A 16,462-nucleotide genomic window follows, 5' to 3' on the forward strand; every position below is an offset into this window, starting at 1 on the left:
AATGAAGACAAAAATTAAAATAAAAATTTTAATAAACTATATGCATAAGTGGATCAAGTTCAAAATGAAGACAGGAAAATCCTTTGTGTTCTTGGTAAAGAATATCACATCATAAACATCAGAATACAAATGAAAGAATAAGGAAGCACCACTTTGCCTTCAGAAGCATTAAAAAAAAATTGAAAAATAAATGAACATGGGGCATTGATTTCTCGCAGTATAATATTGGAGCATTGATTTCTCGCAGTATAATCTTAATTCTACAAAACAAAACTAATTGATTAATTATCTGGTCAAATTGGCTCGATGTGGGTTTGGTGTGGTTCAGGGTTCGGGAGAAGTTGGCTCGACATGGGTTCGGTGTATAATCTCAATGATACAAAACAAAAGTAATTGAATAATTATCCAATGAAGAGAAAAATAATAAATAATAAATAATAAACTATATGACAAAGTGTATCAAATTCAAAATGAAGACGGGAAAAACCTATGTTCTTAATACAAAACATCACAATACAAATGAAAGAATAAGGGTGTTGAATGCATATTACAAGAACATAAAGAAATGTGAAAAAACATTGACGGCAATAAGAATAAAAAGTTTTAAAGAATGGCTCAACAGAGGCCACTATTCAATAAATATATCCATCTTGAACTGACAAACAGAATTTTCAGGGACAAAAGACTAACCACATAAGCGTGCTTCCAGTTTCTTCAAAAATCCAGGGGAAACAGTGGATGACACAATAATAGATGCTCCCACGGGTAGAGCTGCAAGAACAAGAAATAAAAGAACAATAAGAACATAAGCAACAGAAAAGGATAGTATACTCTAAGGAAGGCGATTGACATGCCTGATATTGATCCATTTTCCCCAAATAAAACGCTCTCCACCTGAACCTCATTTGTGACCATGACAATGAGAACCTCAGCATCTAAAAGAAATCACATATTAGAACAATAAGTTAAAATTCAAATATCTCCAGTATTAATCCTTACAATGAAAACAGAATTTGACAATATCAGGCCTCATGCAACCAAAGGTAAATTGGAAAGATTGTTCTCAAAGTGCTGGAATTCTGATAAGAATACATTCATTCCAATACATGGTTAGATGTGACATCAAAAGCAAAGAAATGTTGGAATTTATAATCATAGAAAAATTGTCTCAACATATTCCATAATATGGTGTATCAAACACTATATCAACTAACAAAAAATATGAAAGCAGGACTACGTAACCAGGGCAAATGTATACCAATTAAAATTTTTCTTCTTTTCTTTTATTTTCAACACTCGGATTATTTACAAGAGTCCAAATACATTATAAGAAACAATAAAAACTCAAAAGAAACCCAAGGACTCTCTCTTGCTGCCATTTTAACAATTTTTTAATACACAAACGAAATTGCATAAACTTGATTTTGGGATCATGAAATACATAATATTCATGGGAACAAGAAAAGATAAGATTGCAACCCATAAATAAGACTGCCAGAAGATTACCTAAACTGCACTTTGTACACCCCAATCCAGATCTTCTCCTTCAATGGCGCATGGGATCAATGGTCTATCTCAAATCTTTGAAGCATGGGAAATCATAGGCTACAACCTTAATCAATATGAGAACAAAGGTGGAACATGCAACATGAATTAGGCTTCGGAATGCCGCTCTTTTGGACTAGGTGGGGCATGCCGCTCTCTTGGACTAGGTGGGGCATGCCCCCTATTTTCTACTCAATATTTTTTATGAGAGAGAGAGATGGGCTAGAGACATCAAGAGGGAGAGATGAGAGGTGTAAAGATTTTGAAGAGAAAGAGTCCCTATTTATAGACTTTCTCTGAGGTTAGGGTTTCTTACGATTAGCCATCCTTACGGGGATTAGATCCAAATCATTGATCAAAGAAGACCTGTGGGATGAGAGATCTTAGCCATACAATCCTTAGATCAGCCATCATAATTAAAGGAATGTGCTAGAACCTTATCCTTCAACTTTCTTAACCTACTCCTCACAAATCAAAGTAATATAAAAAATATATTATACATGCCTTTCTTTTCCATAATCTTCTTACACATACTTTAACTTGAAAATCCTTTAATTTTCAAAACTTTCCTTTCTTGTTTCAATCAAAATCTCTGCACTTCCATAAATTTCAATCAAAAGTGCATGGCTTCTTTCACAAGCCACTAGAATATGAAAGTTCTCTCTTTTATGGGACAAGCTCCTTATATTGCCGAAAAATAAAAACAATGCCCTCAATATAATCTAAGATCTTTATTTTGCTGCCAAAAGAAGTAGAAACCATCCAGGAACTTTAAACTAGCTTTTATAATAATTTTTTAACAAACTATAAGTTCCTGAAAACTTATAGAAAAATAAAAAATAAAACTGAAAAATAAAAAAAAATTAATGGGAAGACTTACTGAAAGATGCCTGGAGTTACTCAACCAGGACATGATACAGCCCATACCCCATTCCCAGACCAATGGCATACTTTTCCTCCTTAAGGTGTTGCTGGAAACTCTTAGACAGGGAAGCTTTGTCTGCTATCCTTCTTTCCCTAGGGTTTAAGAGAGCTCAAAAATAACCTAGGATTTATAAAAACCCTATGGGAACAAAATAGGGCTGATCTCGGAGATGATATCTCTCTAAGTTATGCTTCTCTCTTCGTCCTTTGAAAAATACAGAAAACCCTAGTTTAGGGTTTCACTTCAAATAGGCCACCTCTAATTTTTCGTAAAATAGGCCACCTTTAATTTTCTTTCAAGACAAAAATATAGAGGACAGAGAAAGAGAGGTGGTATGTCTTAGAGAGAGGGCGTGCCTCTCTTTAGGTGAAGAGAGAGAGATGGTATGCCTTTCTTTAGGTCAAGAGAGAGATGGCGTGGTAAAACAAAAGAGAGACAGATGAACTTCTTATTGACATGGAGAGGAGAGAGAGATCCCCAAATTTGAGGAAGAGAGAGAGGTCTCCCCCAAATTTGGTGCGTGAGGAGAAGAGAGATCCCAATAATTGCTACGTGAGGGAGAAAAATCTCTAAGAAGCAATACAAAATCCTGTTATTGGATCTCAAATAGGCTCGTCTTTAAATAGAAAGCGATCTAGAGAAAACTTATCTTCTAGTTTGAATAGGATTTGTCTTATCCAATTTCCAGCTACACCATATAAGATAAATAGAAAATCTGTGGGGTGAGAGATTTAATCAAAGCCATCCATCCCAAAAATCAGCCATTATGATTTTGGGAGGAAAAATTAGAAACCTTATCCCCTTACACTTTGACCCAATCCATTGCTATTTAAAATCAAACCAATCAAAGTTAAACTTTATCCTTTTAAATTTGAAATCAAACTTAAAATATTTTCTAGATAAATCTAATTTAGATTTTCCACAATATTTGAGAAACCATATCTCATTAGATCTCAAATCTTTGGATTTATCAAATTTAAATTTGATTTTAAAATAAGGGGGGTGTGCCCCTCTCTTCCTAACAAAAAAAGCATGGGGGGATTGTACCACAAAAAGTGGCTTAACCCCCCTTTTCTCTCAATAAAAAAAATGTGGCCCCCTGTTTGTTAAAAAAAGTGGCGTGACACCCCTTCGGTAATAAAATAGGGTGCATCAAATATTGCTGAACAAAATAGGTGTGATCCCTAGGGTGCACAAAGTGCCACATGGGTTGGATCCTTGGTCCCAGATGTGTTATTTTTAAGTTCTCAAAATTTTCAAAAATGACCTTTTATGAAAATTTACTGCAGAAATAATATTTTAAGATTCTGAAGAAATATTAAAAAATCAAAAAAACATTTATAATACCAAAATAAAATATACTAGGAGTGGACTAATACCATTGGATCAAAATATGCGACACTAAAGGTACTCCACTGGCCCCAGAAACCATGATCCACAAATGTTCTCTTATCCAACCCAACAAAAGTCTCATGACTTGGAATGTGGATTACAATTCCAGTCTCTTTGCAGGGGCTCATGATTGGCTTGTCAAAGTTAGATAATAAAACAGTGGGACTATGATCCTGGAATGTAGATTACAATTCTCCTTTTAGGAGTAAGTCTAGCACATGTCACTATAGTGCAAAGCGGACTCTCTCAATGCATATGTACACGTGTCCCTATAAAAAAGGTTGCATCCCATGCAACTATCATATATACACGATGTGCTGAAGTCAGTTCAGGATTTGACCCTTGCTCTCACAGGCCTACAACCACACACATGAGACCACACAGTTCTCCCGGCCTACAAACATGATCCCTGGGCATCTCTTCGACCTCAACAAGGGATGACCCACTTCAAACCCTTTTTGGATGTGTCACATACCCCGCGCCAAGGGTTTTAGATAAGATCAAGGCCATAAACCGCCTAACCCTTGGTCAGTCAACACACGCCCCTACTGAAGTGCATATTCCACTATATATCATTTTTTTACAAGCTCTTTAGGCCTTTAAAGGCCACAAAAACCCAACAAGTGGGCCCCACATGCTCTATTTTAGTGGGGCCCAAGGAATAAAATGGACGAGCCCCCAACATGAATTTTCAAATAAAGAAAATGATTTTTCGAAAAAGTTTACTATTTAATTTTCTCTTTGAATATTTAAAATACTGAAAATTCAGTTTTTCTCTATTTATAAATCCATTTTGAGAAACTAAAATATCTAGAGACTTCTAAAAATTCAAACTATCAATCTAAAAATCACGTAAGATCAAAATAATTAACTCTAAATAATTTTGATGGGATTCGGATCCAACTAGGTCAAGGAATTATTAATTTGCTGAAGCACTCCATCTTCTACTAAGGACTAGAGTCCACACTCACTTTCTCAAATGGACTCAACATTTCTCATGACTCACAGACCATCGCAGGGGTTCATGATTGGGCTACCAAAGCCAGCCAATAGGTGAGGAGACACAATCCTAATCTATGAATTATAGGTTCTCCCCTAGAGACAAGTCCAAGGTTGCTCAGTCCTGGTGTGATAATAGCTCTATGATGTATAGGAATAATCTCTCGCACATATACATGCATAACCCTCAATGGTGATTCGCTTTCCAATACGGCTATCATATGCTCATGCTGTGTGAAGGTTTAATGATGAGGCTTTGGCCCTCGTCTCTACAGGCTTACGAGCACAAATAAAGGTCACACAGTCCCTTGGCTTTCTACCCTGGGCAACTCCGACCACATCAAGGGATGACCCTGCTAACTCTTATCGGTTGTGCTCTATGCCCAGCAAATTAAGAGTTTTCCAACTCAACTGGCCTAGAACGTTAAGTCAAGTCTGAGTATTGACAAATAACATTTGCATATCTCCATCACTCTATACCATAATCTCTTCGTCTCTCTAATCTCTTGGTCCCTCTGGACCACATTCCCACTGGAGTGCATTATTCCACTATATCAAGTATTGATTACATGCTCTCATAAGATCTTCAATGGCCGCAGAAACCCAACAAAATAAGCATATTACTGAAGCAATGTGAAAACACTAACTAGCCAAAAAAGAAGAACAAGATGAAGAAATGCAATCATCAAGTAGCATACACTGACTAGGAAAAGTCCAGATTTAGATTTAAGAAGGCATAAAAAATTCTAGTACTAGTACAATGATGTTGTTATCCAAATGCCCTTCTTCTTCTTTTTCTTCGTTTTTTTGGTAGTTCAATGATAAAGACGTTGCATTGCCCAACTTCAACTGCTAACCAATCAAGTCCGAGCGAAATTGCTAAATTCACGTTTTGTCAAATAATGAAGTACAAAAAATGTAAGAAAATAAACAGTTTTTAAGAGAAAAGTTCAGTAAACAAAATGACATAAAGCATTCAGGTGCATATGTAACACATCGTAATGTAAGATATATATATATATATATATATATATATATATGCAAGGGTAAAGGCAAGAGGGTGAAATTGTCTACTCCTTGTACAAAACCCCTAAAAAGGTGATTTCAACAAATGAATCTCCACCACGTCAATAAGACAGTAAGAGCTTTAGATATTACACCCAAAACTTAAAAGACAAGACAGAGATTGAAAACTTAGGGATCTGACTACTGCGAGAAATCACATAATTGCTAATACCATTTCATGGAGAACTGGTCAAGATTTATTGCCAATTACTTGAAATTATGTAAGGAAATTCCTCATTTAATTGTTAAAGCATCCATCTTCTTTGCAGTCATCTATTATGAGGCGTAGAGTCCATCTAATGTCTTCTCTAGATTTTGAGATACCATGCCTTCAAAGTTATAGTGTGCTTCATGTTTCAAGGAATTTCATGCCACATTAACATCAAGACCTAATTCAAAACATGGAAATTTAAGCTTTGAACCAAGGGAAACTAAGATGGCCATATATATGTACAGTACAGAGATATAGAGAAAAGCAATATGACTAGGCATTCATTGAAATCCATGATAAGAATACAGATAAAACTACCCTATCAAATACATTTATAACTACATATTATTGCCTGTATAGTACATAATTATATACATCCCAGACATTGATACGTATAATACATATTATAATGCAGAATATAATATTTTGGTTCCTAGAATGTTTTTGGGAAATTCACATCAATATCCCTACATTTTAGTGGTATTTAAAAAATGTCCTCAAATTGTCCAATTTCACGTGCATGTCCCTTTTCTTCCCATTTTTTATTTTCCCCCAAAAATGCCCTTAGTTCATAACTTGCCTACTTTTTTCATATTTTACCATTATTTCCAGTTCAGAACTCTTAACTTCTAAACCATTTTCAATGTTAAAAAACTGATGTTTGCAACTTTGAGTTCGAAAATTTCAACAATAATAGATGGATCATGTGTTGCAATGCTTGATATCATAAGGTCCTCTTGGTAAACGCTTCATGTGAAAATACTCTTAATACTTAAATTAATGGAATGAATAATTACGTAAATAAAGAAAGTGTATGTATACGTAAATAAAGAAAGTGTATGTATAATTTAAAATCTTTCAGAGACTGTGAGCTCATTCATGAACTTGGGCATGCATGTCCACACATGCATATGAAGTTTCTAATGCTCCCTACATGAAATGAACAATCAAAACACTTTTGCGTCGTTTTTTTAATTGAATCAGTTTGGAACTTCAAGTCGAAGCATATTTTTTCTTGTGAAAGGACAGTCTGGGACTTGGAGTTTCGAAATGCATTCTAATTTAATTTTTTAGTTAATAAGAACAAGGAGTTAAAAACGGCCTTTATTTTTCGTTAAAATTTTGGTTTGGAACTCCAAGTTCCAAACATCAGCTTTTAGCAAAAAATTGATTTGGAAGTTGGAGTTCTGAACCAACAAGAAAGGCAAATTGAAAAAGTAGGTTTGGAACTTGGACTTCCAAACCTAAGGAATTTAAGTGAAAAAAAAAAGGAAAAAAAAGGCAGATGATCATAAAATTGGAAAATTTGGGGACATTTTCTAAGTGATGCTAAGATAATGGATATATCTGATAATTTCCCTTTATTGTTTATAGTTATGCCCTTTTATACTCACAAGTATTCCCAGCAGCATTCAGTATCAGTATCAATGTCAACATGGCATGATACCACAAACTGAGTGTACACAAGTCTCCATGCATCATCGAGAAGGAAGACTATATGTCTAGTGCCTTTCAAGAAAACTTTCAAGATACCCTCAGAAATGGCATTATTCTTCACCAAAGGGCGCGAACATACTCAACAAAATGGATTAGATGAGCATGAAGTAATCATAAGGTAGACAACACTTCCACTTCTCCTTTCTAAGAAAAAGACATAGTTTGAAATCAAATAAATAAATCCAGAAGTTTAAGAGGAAGAAATATTGGGACTCACAAATTCCACTCTATACGAGCTAGGTTCTTATAGAGCCCAGAACTTTCCTTTACTAGCTTCTACTATTTAACAATGTGTTGAAGAGTCAAATTAGCTTCACCATTAGATTTCATTAAATTGAGACAAGCAACTCATGAATAATCACTGACCACTGAAACAAAGTAATATTATCAATCGTAAGAGAATAATATCAACAGTAAGGGACAATTGGAATGTGCTACAACGTCTTTTCAAAGTGTTAACAGTTTTCATTAATCCAGAACTGATTTACAAGTCTACTAGCACGAATAAAACTGAGTCTACTCACATCAGACTCTCCAAGCATCCCTAACTAATAGTAAACCTCGTAACTACCAAAACTGGTTTGGAAATTCCTTCGTTTGTGAGAGCATTCACAACTCAATAAAAATGGTGCTACACAAATAGTATCACCTCTTCTATACAATTTATGACTGACATGCATTCTTAAGAAACTGAATGAACACACTCAGGAAAAAAAGAAGACAGTGGACATATTCCCCAGTTGTGTACGTCATAGAGACTTTTCTCATTCTCCCTTGAATCCACTGAATAATATACTGTTCTAAACCCTATGCCAAGACAAGAAGGTCAAAATTCTCATGAATCGCATTGAAAAAAAAATATCATTGTACTATTTAGGCTTTTGTTATTGTCGCTTATTGACTAGAGAAGAGTTGGGAAGTATCAAGTCAGCAACGATGAAAAATTAGATAGATAAAGGTCCATATGCCCAAAAAAAGAACAAATCAAGAAATGTTCTGCCAAATATACGAGTAAACGGTGTTTATGTTGTCATTTTGGATAAGCTCATAATCCATATTTTGGGCATTGACATCAGACCTATATATATTGAATTAGAGCATACTTGTCTTTTCTCCTCTAATCCTCACTTGTATATAAAACCCATATTAGGATTACATTACTTTTAGTGAAAGATTTTTATATGATGTGACATGAACATTTATCATGATATCAGTGGGAGTTTGCTAAAAACCTGAAGTTGTATCTTTTGAAATGATAGTAGAACCAGGATCCAGGACAACAAATTCTCAACTCCAAAATGAATGCCAAGATGCCTAAAAACTTTAGAAAGGAATGTAAATTTTTCCTTATCTGGTAAATCTTGATTACCTAGTCTGTGTTAGAATATCTTTAATAGCAAACATTTACATGGTCTTTGATGTTGTTGTGCATCTCAGTTTAAGGAGCAAAATAGTGACACGATAGATTAAGATTGGCCCAGGCAAACCAAATGTCCCTTAAGTTTAGACTGCCTTCGGATGTAAGGAAATCAGGAAAGAACAGAAAAATACCAGTAATTCAGGCCAAATACAATCAATAATTAGAACAAAGCTTGGGTTTCTTCCCTAACCCAGCGAGGGTTTCAAAAGCATGAGGCTTTTCCTTCCTTTCTTTGAAATAGTCACATGAATGAGCCTCCAGCCCCCATGAACCACTTTTATATCCTTTTTAATGTTTAAAAGATAATAATTGTCGATACAAATAATAAATTGACCCATATGTCCTAACATAAGTGACCTTTAGAATAAATGGTGCTAACTATAAATAAAATGACTAAAAAAGTCCTAACTAGACCAACAAATATAAATGATTGAAAATAATCTTAAAATAACTAGAAAATCATCCCAAACAATGCTAGCTCTTCTTGTTCTTCTTGGCAGCCCTCCTAGAACATATCCTCTAAATATGCATGAGAATTAAGAAGATTTTACTGCTCCCAAAGAAGATACTCATCGCCCTGACCACTTAAGGCACTTTGTGCAACATCAGTTTCTCGGGTTGAAGAGAACTCGCCCTCGACCTAGAACATCCATCTTCATCCATCTCTGGCCCACGATACTTGGAAAACAACAATGCTGAAGATATCTAAAGTCTCCATATACGAAGGCAAAGCGACCTTGTAAGTGTTGCTACCCATCTTCTTCAAAATCTTAAAAGGTCCTGCCTTGCAATCATTCAACTTGTTGTATTTACTTGCTATGTGCCATTCCCTTCTGAGATAGACCATCACCGAATCTCTCACATCAAACTCCTTGAAACAATGATGCTTGTCTTCTGCTTCTTCATATTTTATGGTATTGGCTTCTAAATTAGCATGCTCTTTCTCATGCACTCCTTTCATCTGCTCAACCAACTCCTCAACAGTAGCATGACCCTCCCCATTAGCCTAGACAGAAACCAAGTCAAGCCAATAGGTAGGCTCTTCCCATATGCCACCTTGATTGGACACTTACCAATAGACCTACCGCGAACATTGTTATTGGAAAAATCGGCTTGAGGCAGTGATAGAACCCACTATTTCTTCTTTTCCCTTACAATACTCCTGAGAAGAGTACGAATTCCCATTTCATTGTGCCCAACTGTTCGTAGATGATAGGCACTACTAAACTAAATCAAGTACTCAATTTCTTCCACAAAGTTCGTTAAATATGGCTGAGAAATTTAGTATCCCAATCTAAAGTTATTGCCTTTGGAACACCTTGCTACCTTGAAGTGCAGATTAGCAACATATTTGGCACCCAAAGACTTCTTACATGCCATAAAATGAGTCATCTTCTAGAACCTATCCACCATCACAAATATAGAATCCATACCTCTTTGAGTCCACGAAGACCCAACATGAAGTCCGTGCTAACATCCTCCTTGGGGCATATTAGGAATAGGAAGTGGAGAATAATGTCGAATACTTTATCGCTACCCCTTAGCCAACTGACACTTAAGATATCTCTTAAAAACCCATATAACATCCCTCTTCAATTTTGGCTAATAGTACTTAGACTCCATCATTACTATGGTTTTGTCGCGACCAAATTGTCTATCGAGACCTCCCCCTGAAGCTTTGCTATAAGGGTCTTTCTATGAGAACTTACAGGTATACAAAGACAGTTTTCTTTAAAGAGAAATCCATTTTAAATAAGAGAATCCCCATTGATTCCATTGCAATATTGATCCGTTATCTCCTTGAAGGAGACATATCCACATAAATATCAATAGTAGCTGCTATGGTATTCAACAAAGCCAATCTACTACTTAGAGCATCTACCACTCTATTTTGATTGTCTGCCTTATTGATGTAAATCGCACCAAGGGGCTGGCTGAAACAAGTTTAATTTTTAGATTTGGGTTCAAGACGTGTTTGCCATTTTCGGCATCTTTTGGCCCTGGGACGTGCTTGTCATTTCTGAGAGCTTTGTGGTCCCGAGATGTGTTCGTCATTTTCAGGAACTTTTAGCCCCATGATGTGTTTGTTATTTTGGGATTTGTTAAAGAGTATTTTGTAATTTGTTATTAAGGGACTTTCTGAGGTTTAGTTTAAGTAGAATAGAGTGTTGTAGTTGGGTAACCCACCTTTGACAAAAAGAAAGAAATTCCTATCTTCAATGAAGAACATTGTATTTGGTGATTACGCTGGGCTATTGCTTTGTTTTGAGTCAAGACTCGAGAGGCCCAACAACTCACCATGCTCTAATTAAAAGATCTCATGGTGGCAATGCACGTTTCATCTTAACCCATTTCACAGTTTGTAAGTGAGTTATCTCAGGTATGCTCATGAACAATAAGATTATGCAAATGTGCTACAAATGTAACAATTTGTTATGTGGACAAAACATGATGGATGAAGTTTTTATAAGAGATGCAGTAATTTGGAACACATTTCTCTCCTGTTTTCTTGAATTGAGTCTTGTCAAAATTAGGGAAAAGCACATATTCCTCATCATGACAGACATATGAATCTAGTACTATTGTTGATGGCAGTTAAGTACTGCCCATATTGTTGGCATGCAAATCAGAATGCTTATACATTCCTGTCATACATGCCCTTGTACCTTAGGGATTAGGACCAGTGGCAATCTGTGGACATGAGTAATGGGTTTAATTATTCAATGTTCTATGAGTTTCAAAGTAGAATTTGGTCTTCCAATTCATGGGGACCAGGTAAGGGGTCATTAGAAGCATTTAAAGTTGGGTTTGAGTCTTTAAAAGGTCTGCTATGTGTAACGAGAATAGGATAACGAATTTTGAATGGGAAAAGAAATATTTGCAAGGATTTCTTGCTGCCTTTTGGAGTTGAGTGATTCCTCCTTCCCAGCGTGAGTGATTCTGCCATACCTAGCTGATTGAGTAATTCCTGACAATATCTCGCACGCCCTGCCCTTCGTCACTTATGCCAAATAACAAATGCAAACTCCTCCAAACAGGCTACCCACCAAGCATGTCGTTGGCTTAGTTTATGTTGCCCATTAATATACTTCAGTGCCTCATGATCTAAGAACAAAATAAACTCCCTCTGGATTAACAAATGTTGTCAATGTCTTAAGGCTTAAATAATAGCATAAGGCTCCACATCATATGTACAATATCGCTACCGGATATTATTTTAACTTCTCATTGAAGAAGGCAATAGGATGCCGCTGTTAGGTCAACACTGCACCAATCCCAACATGTCTAAGGACACAAGTGCATATCATCTTTTGCTTCACCAACTGGGAACTCTTCTTGGCCTCATTAGTCTATACAAACACCCCCCTCTTTAAGGAATCTGTGACAGGCGCTATGACAAAACTGAAGCCCCTAATAAATCTCCTATAGAAAGTAACCAACCCATGAAAACTGCAAACATTATGCCTTGGAATAAGAGTGGGACAATACTTGATAGTTGCTACCATCTTGTGTCAACTTTAATGCCCTCAGTCGAGACATCATAACAAAGAAAGATTAAGTTGCTTGTCATTACCACACATCTTAATATTCACAGACAACTGATGTTCCCATAACAAGTCAAACACCAACTGCAAATGCTCCATATGCGTCTGGTCACGAATGCGGCATACTAGTATACCATTGAAGTAGATCACCGCAAACTACCAATAAAGGTTTAAACACCTGATTGATCACCCTCATAAAAGCACTAGGCAAATATGACAGGCTAAATGGCATCACCAACCACTCATAGAAGCCCTCTCGTACTTTGAATGCAGTCTTCCAGACATCTCCCAGCTGAATAAGGATAAAATGGTGCCCACTTTTCAAATGTCTCTCCGAAAATGCACTAGAAATACAATAGCAGCAGCCAGCATATCCAACATGTCATCAAGGTGCAAATTGGGAAGCAGCACTAGATAATGATCTTGTTAATAGCCCTATTGTCCCCACACATGCACCAAGTGCCATCTTTTTTAGGCATTAATAAGGCCGAGACAGCACATGGACTCATATTCTCTCGAATGGATACCTTTTGTAGAAGCTTTGTGACTTGTTCATTCTCCATGCTCCTTCAGACTGATTCCATATGCAGCATTGTTCGGTAGGAAAGACCTAGGAAAAAGGTCTATGATGTTAGATGTCCCACATGGGCGGTAACCCTTCGAGTAACTCATCTGGAATGACATCATTATAATCCTTCACTAAGGGCTCCAACTGTGGTGGAACTAAACTAATAGGCTGCTCCTCCACTCAAACCACTTGCAAACAACATCCAAGACTCCTCTAACCTCTCCATAAACTCTGCCGAAGAAAGAAAACTAGCACATTCCTCATTGGATTTGGATGCACTTCCCTTCTTAGATGGACTTAAAACCACTTTTACTCCATCTTCGACAAAGACGTGTTTTAAAACCCTCAATGAATGGTATGCCTAGTATAATACCATGGTCTACCTAATAGTAAATGACACACATCCATGGGCACAACATCGCCCCATACCTTATCCTTGTAGTTCTTTCCAATAGAAAAAGAAACTAGACAATGTTTAGAAACTGTTACCTCATTTCCTTTCTCCAACCAAGCTATCTTGTAGGGCTTTGGATGGTTATATGTCTTCAACTTCAGCTGTCTACCATCTCTTGAGAAACAATCTTTTCACAGCAGCCACTGTCTGTGATAATATTGTAAACCTTCCCTGTTGGGGTTTTGTCGCCATCTAAAGGCCCTATGTGAGAATGTAAAAATCTTTTATATAGTGATGTGTTAACTACAATGGAAGTAGGGTCCGGTAGGACCAAAGGTGCCATTTTAGATGCTATGACTCATTCGGGTTTGACAGGCTAGCCTAGGAATGAAGTCTAATATCATTTAGCTCTTTGGGCATAGTGCATTAGCATGGAGGGTTCGTAAGCTTATCCCTAAATGAGGTCGAAGTGATGCCCATGGTGGTTTGTTGGCCACGGGCTTCGTAACCCTTGTGTCTGGTAGGCAGGCCTGAGGGGACAAGGGCCAAATCCTTATCACTCTCATTGCACAACATGTACACATGATAGCCATGTTGGTAAGTGACCCATGGGGGTATAATGTGTACAAGTAACAAAAGATTTGACCCTTGCACCATTGCAATCATGTGCATAGGTCCTATGAGATGTGGGGTGTCTTCAAGGGGGGACCACTGATTGTATGATCCCACCAAGGTGAGGAGCTATACTATTACTTGAACTACTACTCTCCTTGGTATTATAGCTTTATTACTTCAGAATATGTTAAACTTTGGAGCATATCACAGCATGGTATTCTAGAATTATGGTATTAAAAATACTACATTTTATAGTACACCAATTTATGATTATTAAATTGTATTATACTAGTAAATTGTAGTACCATAATTATGTCCTTGATATAAGCTAAGGTGTATGATAATGGATCCAATGGCCATTGGCTCTATCCTAATTTATCATATATTATTAATTGATCTCCTTTTATACATAGTGGAGTTTTGGTCCTCCACATCAAAACCTCGATCCCAGTGAAATGGGATCTTGCTTCCAAGTATTCTAGGATCTAGCTCCTTAACTTGTTGAATGTATGTTGATCTTAAACACAAGGAGCTTCAACCCTATGGCGGTGTAGCATTCCCCAACCCGATCCCGCTTCTGAATCCACTCCCGCCTTCAACAACTATGATTGAGATTTTATGACACATTCCTTATTTTCAAAAAATCTAATATTTTATGGGAATGGGTCAAGGAAATTGAGGGATAATAGGCCCATAACATTTCATTTAATCATGATGGCTGATTTAGGGAATGGGCGGCTAAGATCTTTTCATCCCACATATCTTCTTAAATTGACAGTCAAGATTAAATCTCAATAAGATGGCAAACAAATACCCTCCTTGGGTGTTGCCTCAAATAATATTTAGACCTCTCTCTCTCTCTCTCTCTCTCTCTCTCTCTCTCTCTCTCTCTCTCTCTCTCTCTCTCTCGTAGGGTTCCTCTCTCTTCTCCCTCTTTCACTCCCTTCCCATCTCTCTCTGGCCTAGGGTTAAGGGGTGTCACGCCTAAGGTAAGACATAAGAGTATGCCCAAGGTAGTAAGGCCTAGGTAGAGGGTGCCCTATCACATAGACCTAAAAGGTGCTCATGCTCTCATATTGTACTTAGGGGCCTCCGCATGGTCACAAAATGTCACTTCATGGTCCTCTTCCTCAGGTTCCTCTTTATATACTGGGATCCATAAAAAGATGGCTTGTTGTCCTCTTCAAGAAACTCCTCAACAAGGTTAAATAGTTTTCTCACTGAGCATTGACAAGAGACGTGTCCGATTCCCAAACACTTAAATCACTTAAGATGTAATTTGGACAAATTTGCGCAAGTACAATTGGCCCCAACACCCATTATGTCTTGCTGTTTGGACCGGCCAGCAGGTCGTGAGGACTGTCGAGCTAACCAAATACCAGCTTATTCTCCTTGAATTCGCTTCCATGGCCACTTGTACTATCTTGGGCTATGCCACACTTTGATGATGGACGCCTCATATTGAGCCTTGACCTTAAATGCTAGGTTGTAAGTTTCATCTAAGGTCCAATAACGTTGTAAAAGCACCACATCTTGAATAGATTTCCACGTCACTACGAGTCATCAATAGACAAAGTTCATTGGTATAATCCTCTACACTACTTTTACCCTGTCAAAGATCATTAATCTTAAGATAAAGGGATTACAGATAATCTTCATGTTGGTATTTTTTCCTTCATTTCTTTTCATCTTCTCCAAGATTAATTTTGGTTTTTCCATTTTCGGGAACCTCCTTATAATTGAAAACCCTTTCTACAACATTTTAACCAATCTATAAACTCCTCTAGTGGAGGCTTATCATCAAAATCAGATATATCCACCTTTAAATCAACATCCCTAGGGTGATGCACCCCATGTCTAGGCCTTCTATCACTATCCGCATCACCCAACTTCACACGTGGAACACTCAGGTTAAAAGGGTTGTACTCGAGATCATCTTACGAAAAGAAGATCACTATCTTGCCCATGATTGACACTCAAGAAATGTTGCGTCAACTGCTGAATGTTCCAATGACAATAAATGTCCATATGAATTATTAATTCACCCATATATGTCCTCAATTAAGTAAATCCTAAAATAAATGACACTAGCTACAAATAAAATGCCTAAAAACTTCTAATTACTCAAACAATTAAAAATGAATGAAAATAACCTTAAAATAACAAGAAAATCATCCCAAACAATGCATGTTCTTCTTGGTAGCCCACCTAGGATTTACATCCTCCAAATATGAGCGAGAATTAGGAGGAATATGTTGCTTCCAGAGAAGATGCCCATAGCCCCAC

General features: G+C 36.9%; 1 protein-coding gene across 2 annotated transcripts in view; it reads right to left on the bottom strand.

The window, feature by feature from the left end:
* Nucleotides 1-16,462, bottom strand: part of LOC18428679 (ketose-bisphosphate aldolase class-II family protein) — a 109,098-nt gene that overhangs the window by 68,543 nt on the left and 24,093 nt on the right. For both annotated transcript variants that reach the window (XM_020663864.2, XM_088865124.1), the window contains 2 exons: nucleotides 855-935; nucleotides 691-771 (listed from right to left, as the gene is read on the bottom strand). In XM_020663864.2, coding sequence (XP_020519523.1) covers nucleotides 691-771; nucleotides 855-935 — 162 coding nt within the window. The remainder of the gene's footprint in view (nucleotides 1-690; nucleotides 772-854; nucleotides 936-16,462) is intronic.

The sequence above is a fragment of the Amborella trichopoda genome, chromosome 4, assembly GCF_054954075.1.
Source record: "Amborella trichopoda isolate Santa Cruz 75 chromosome 4, AtrichopodaSantaCruz75HAP2 v2.0, whole genome shotgun sequence".
Taxonomy (NCBI): Eukaryota; Viridiplantae; Streptophyta; class Magnoliopsida; order Amborellales; family Amborellaceae; genus Amborella; species Amborella trichopoda.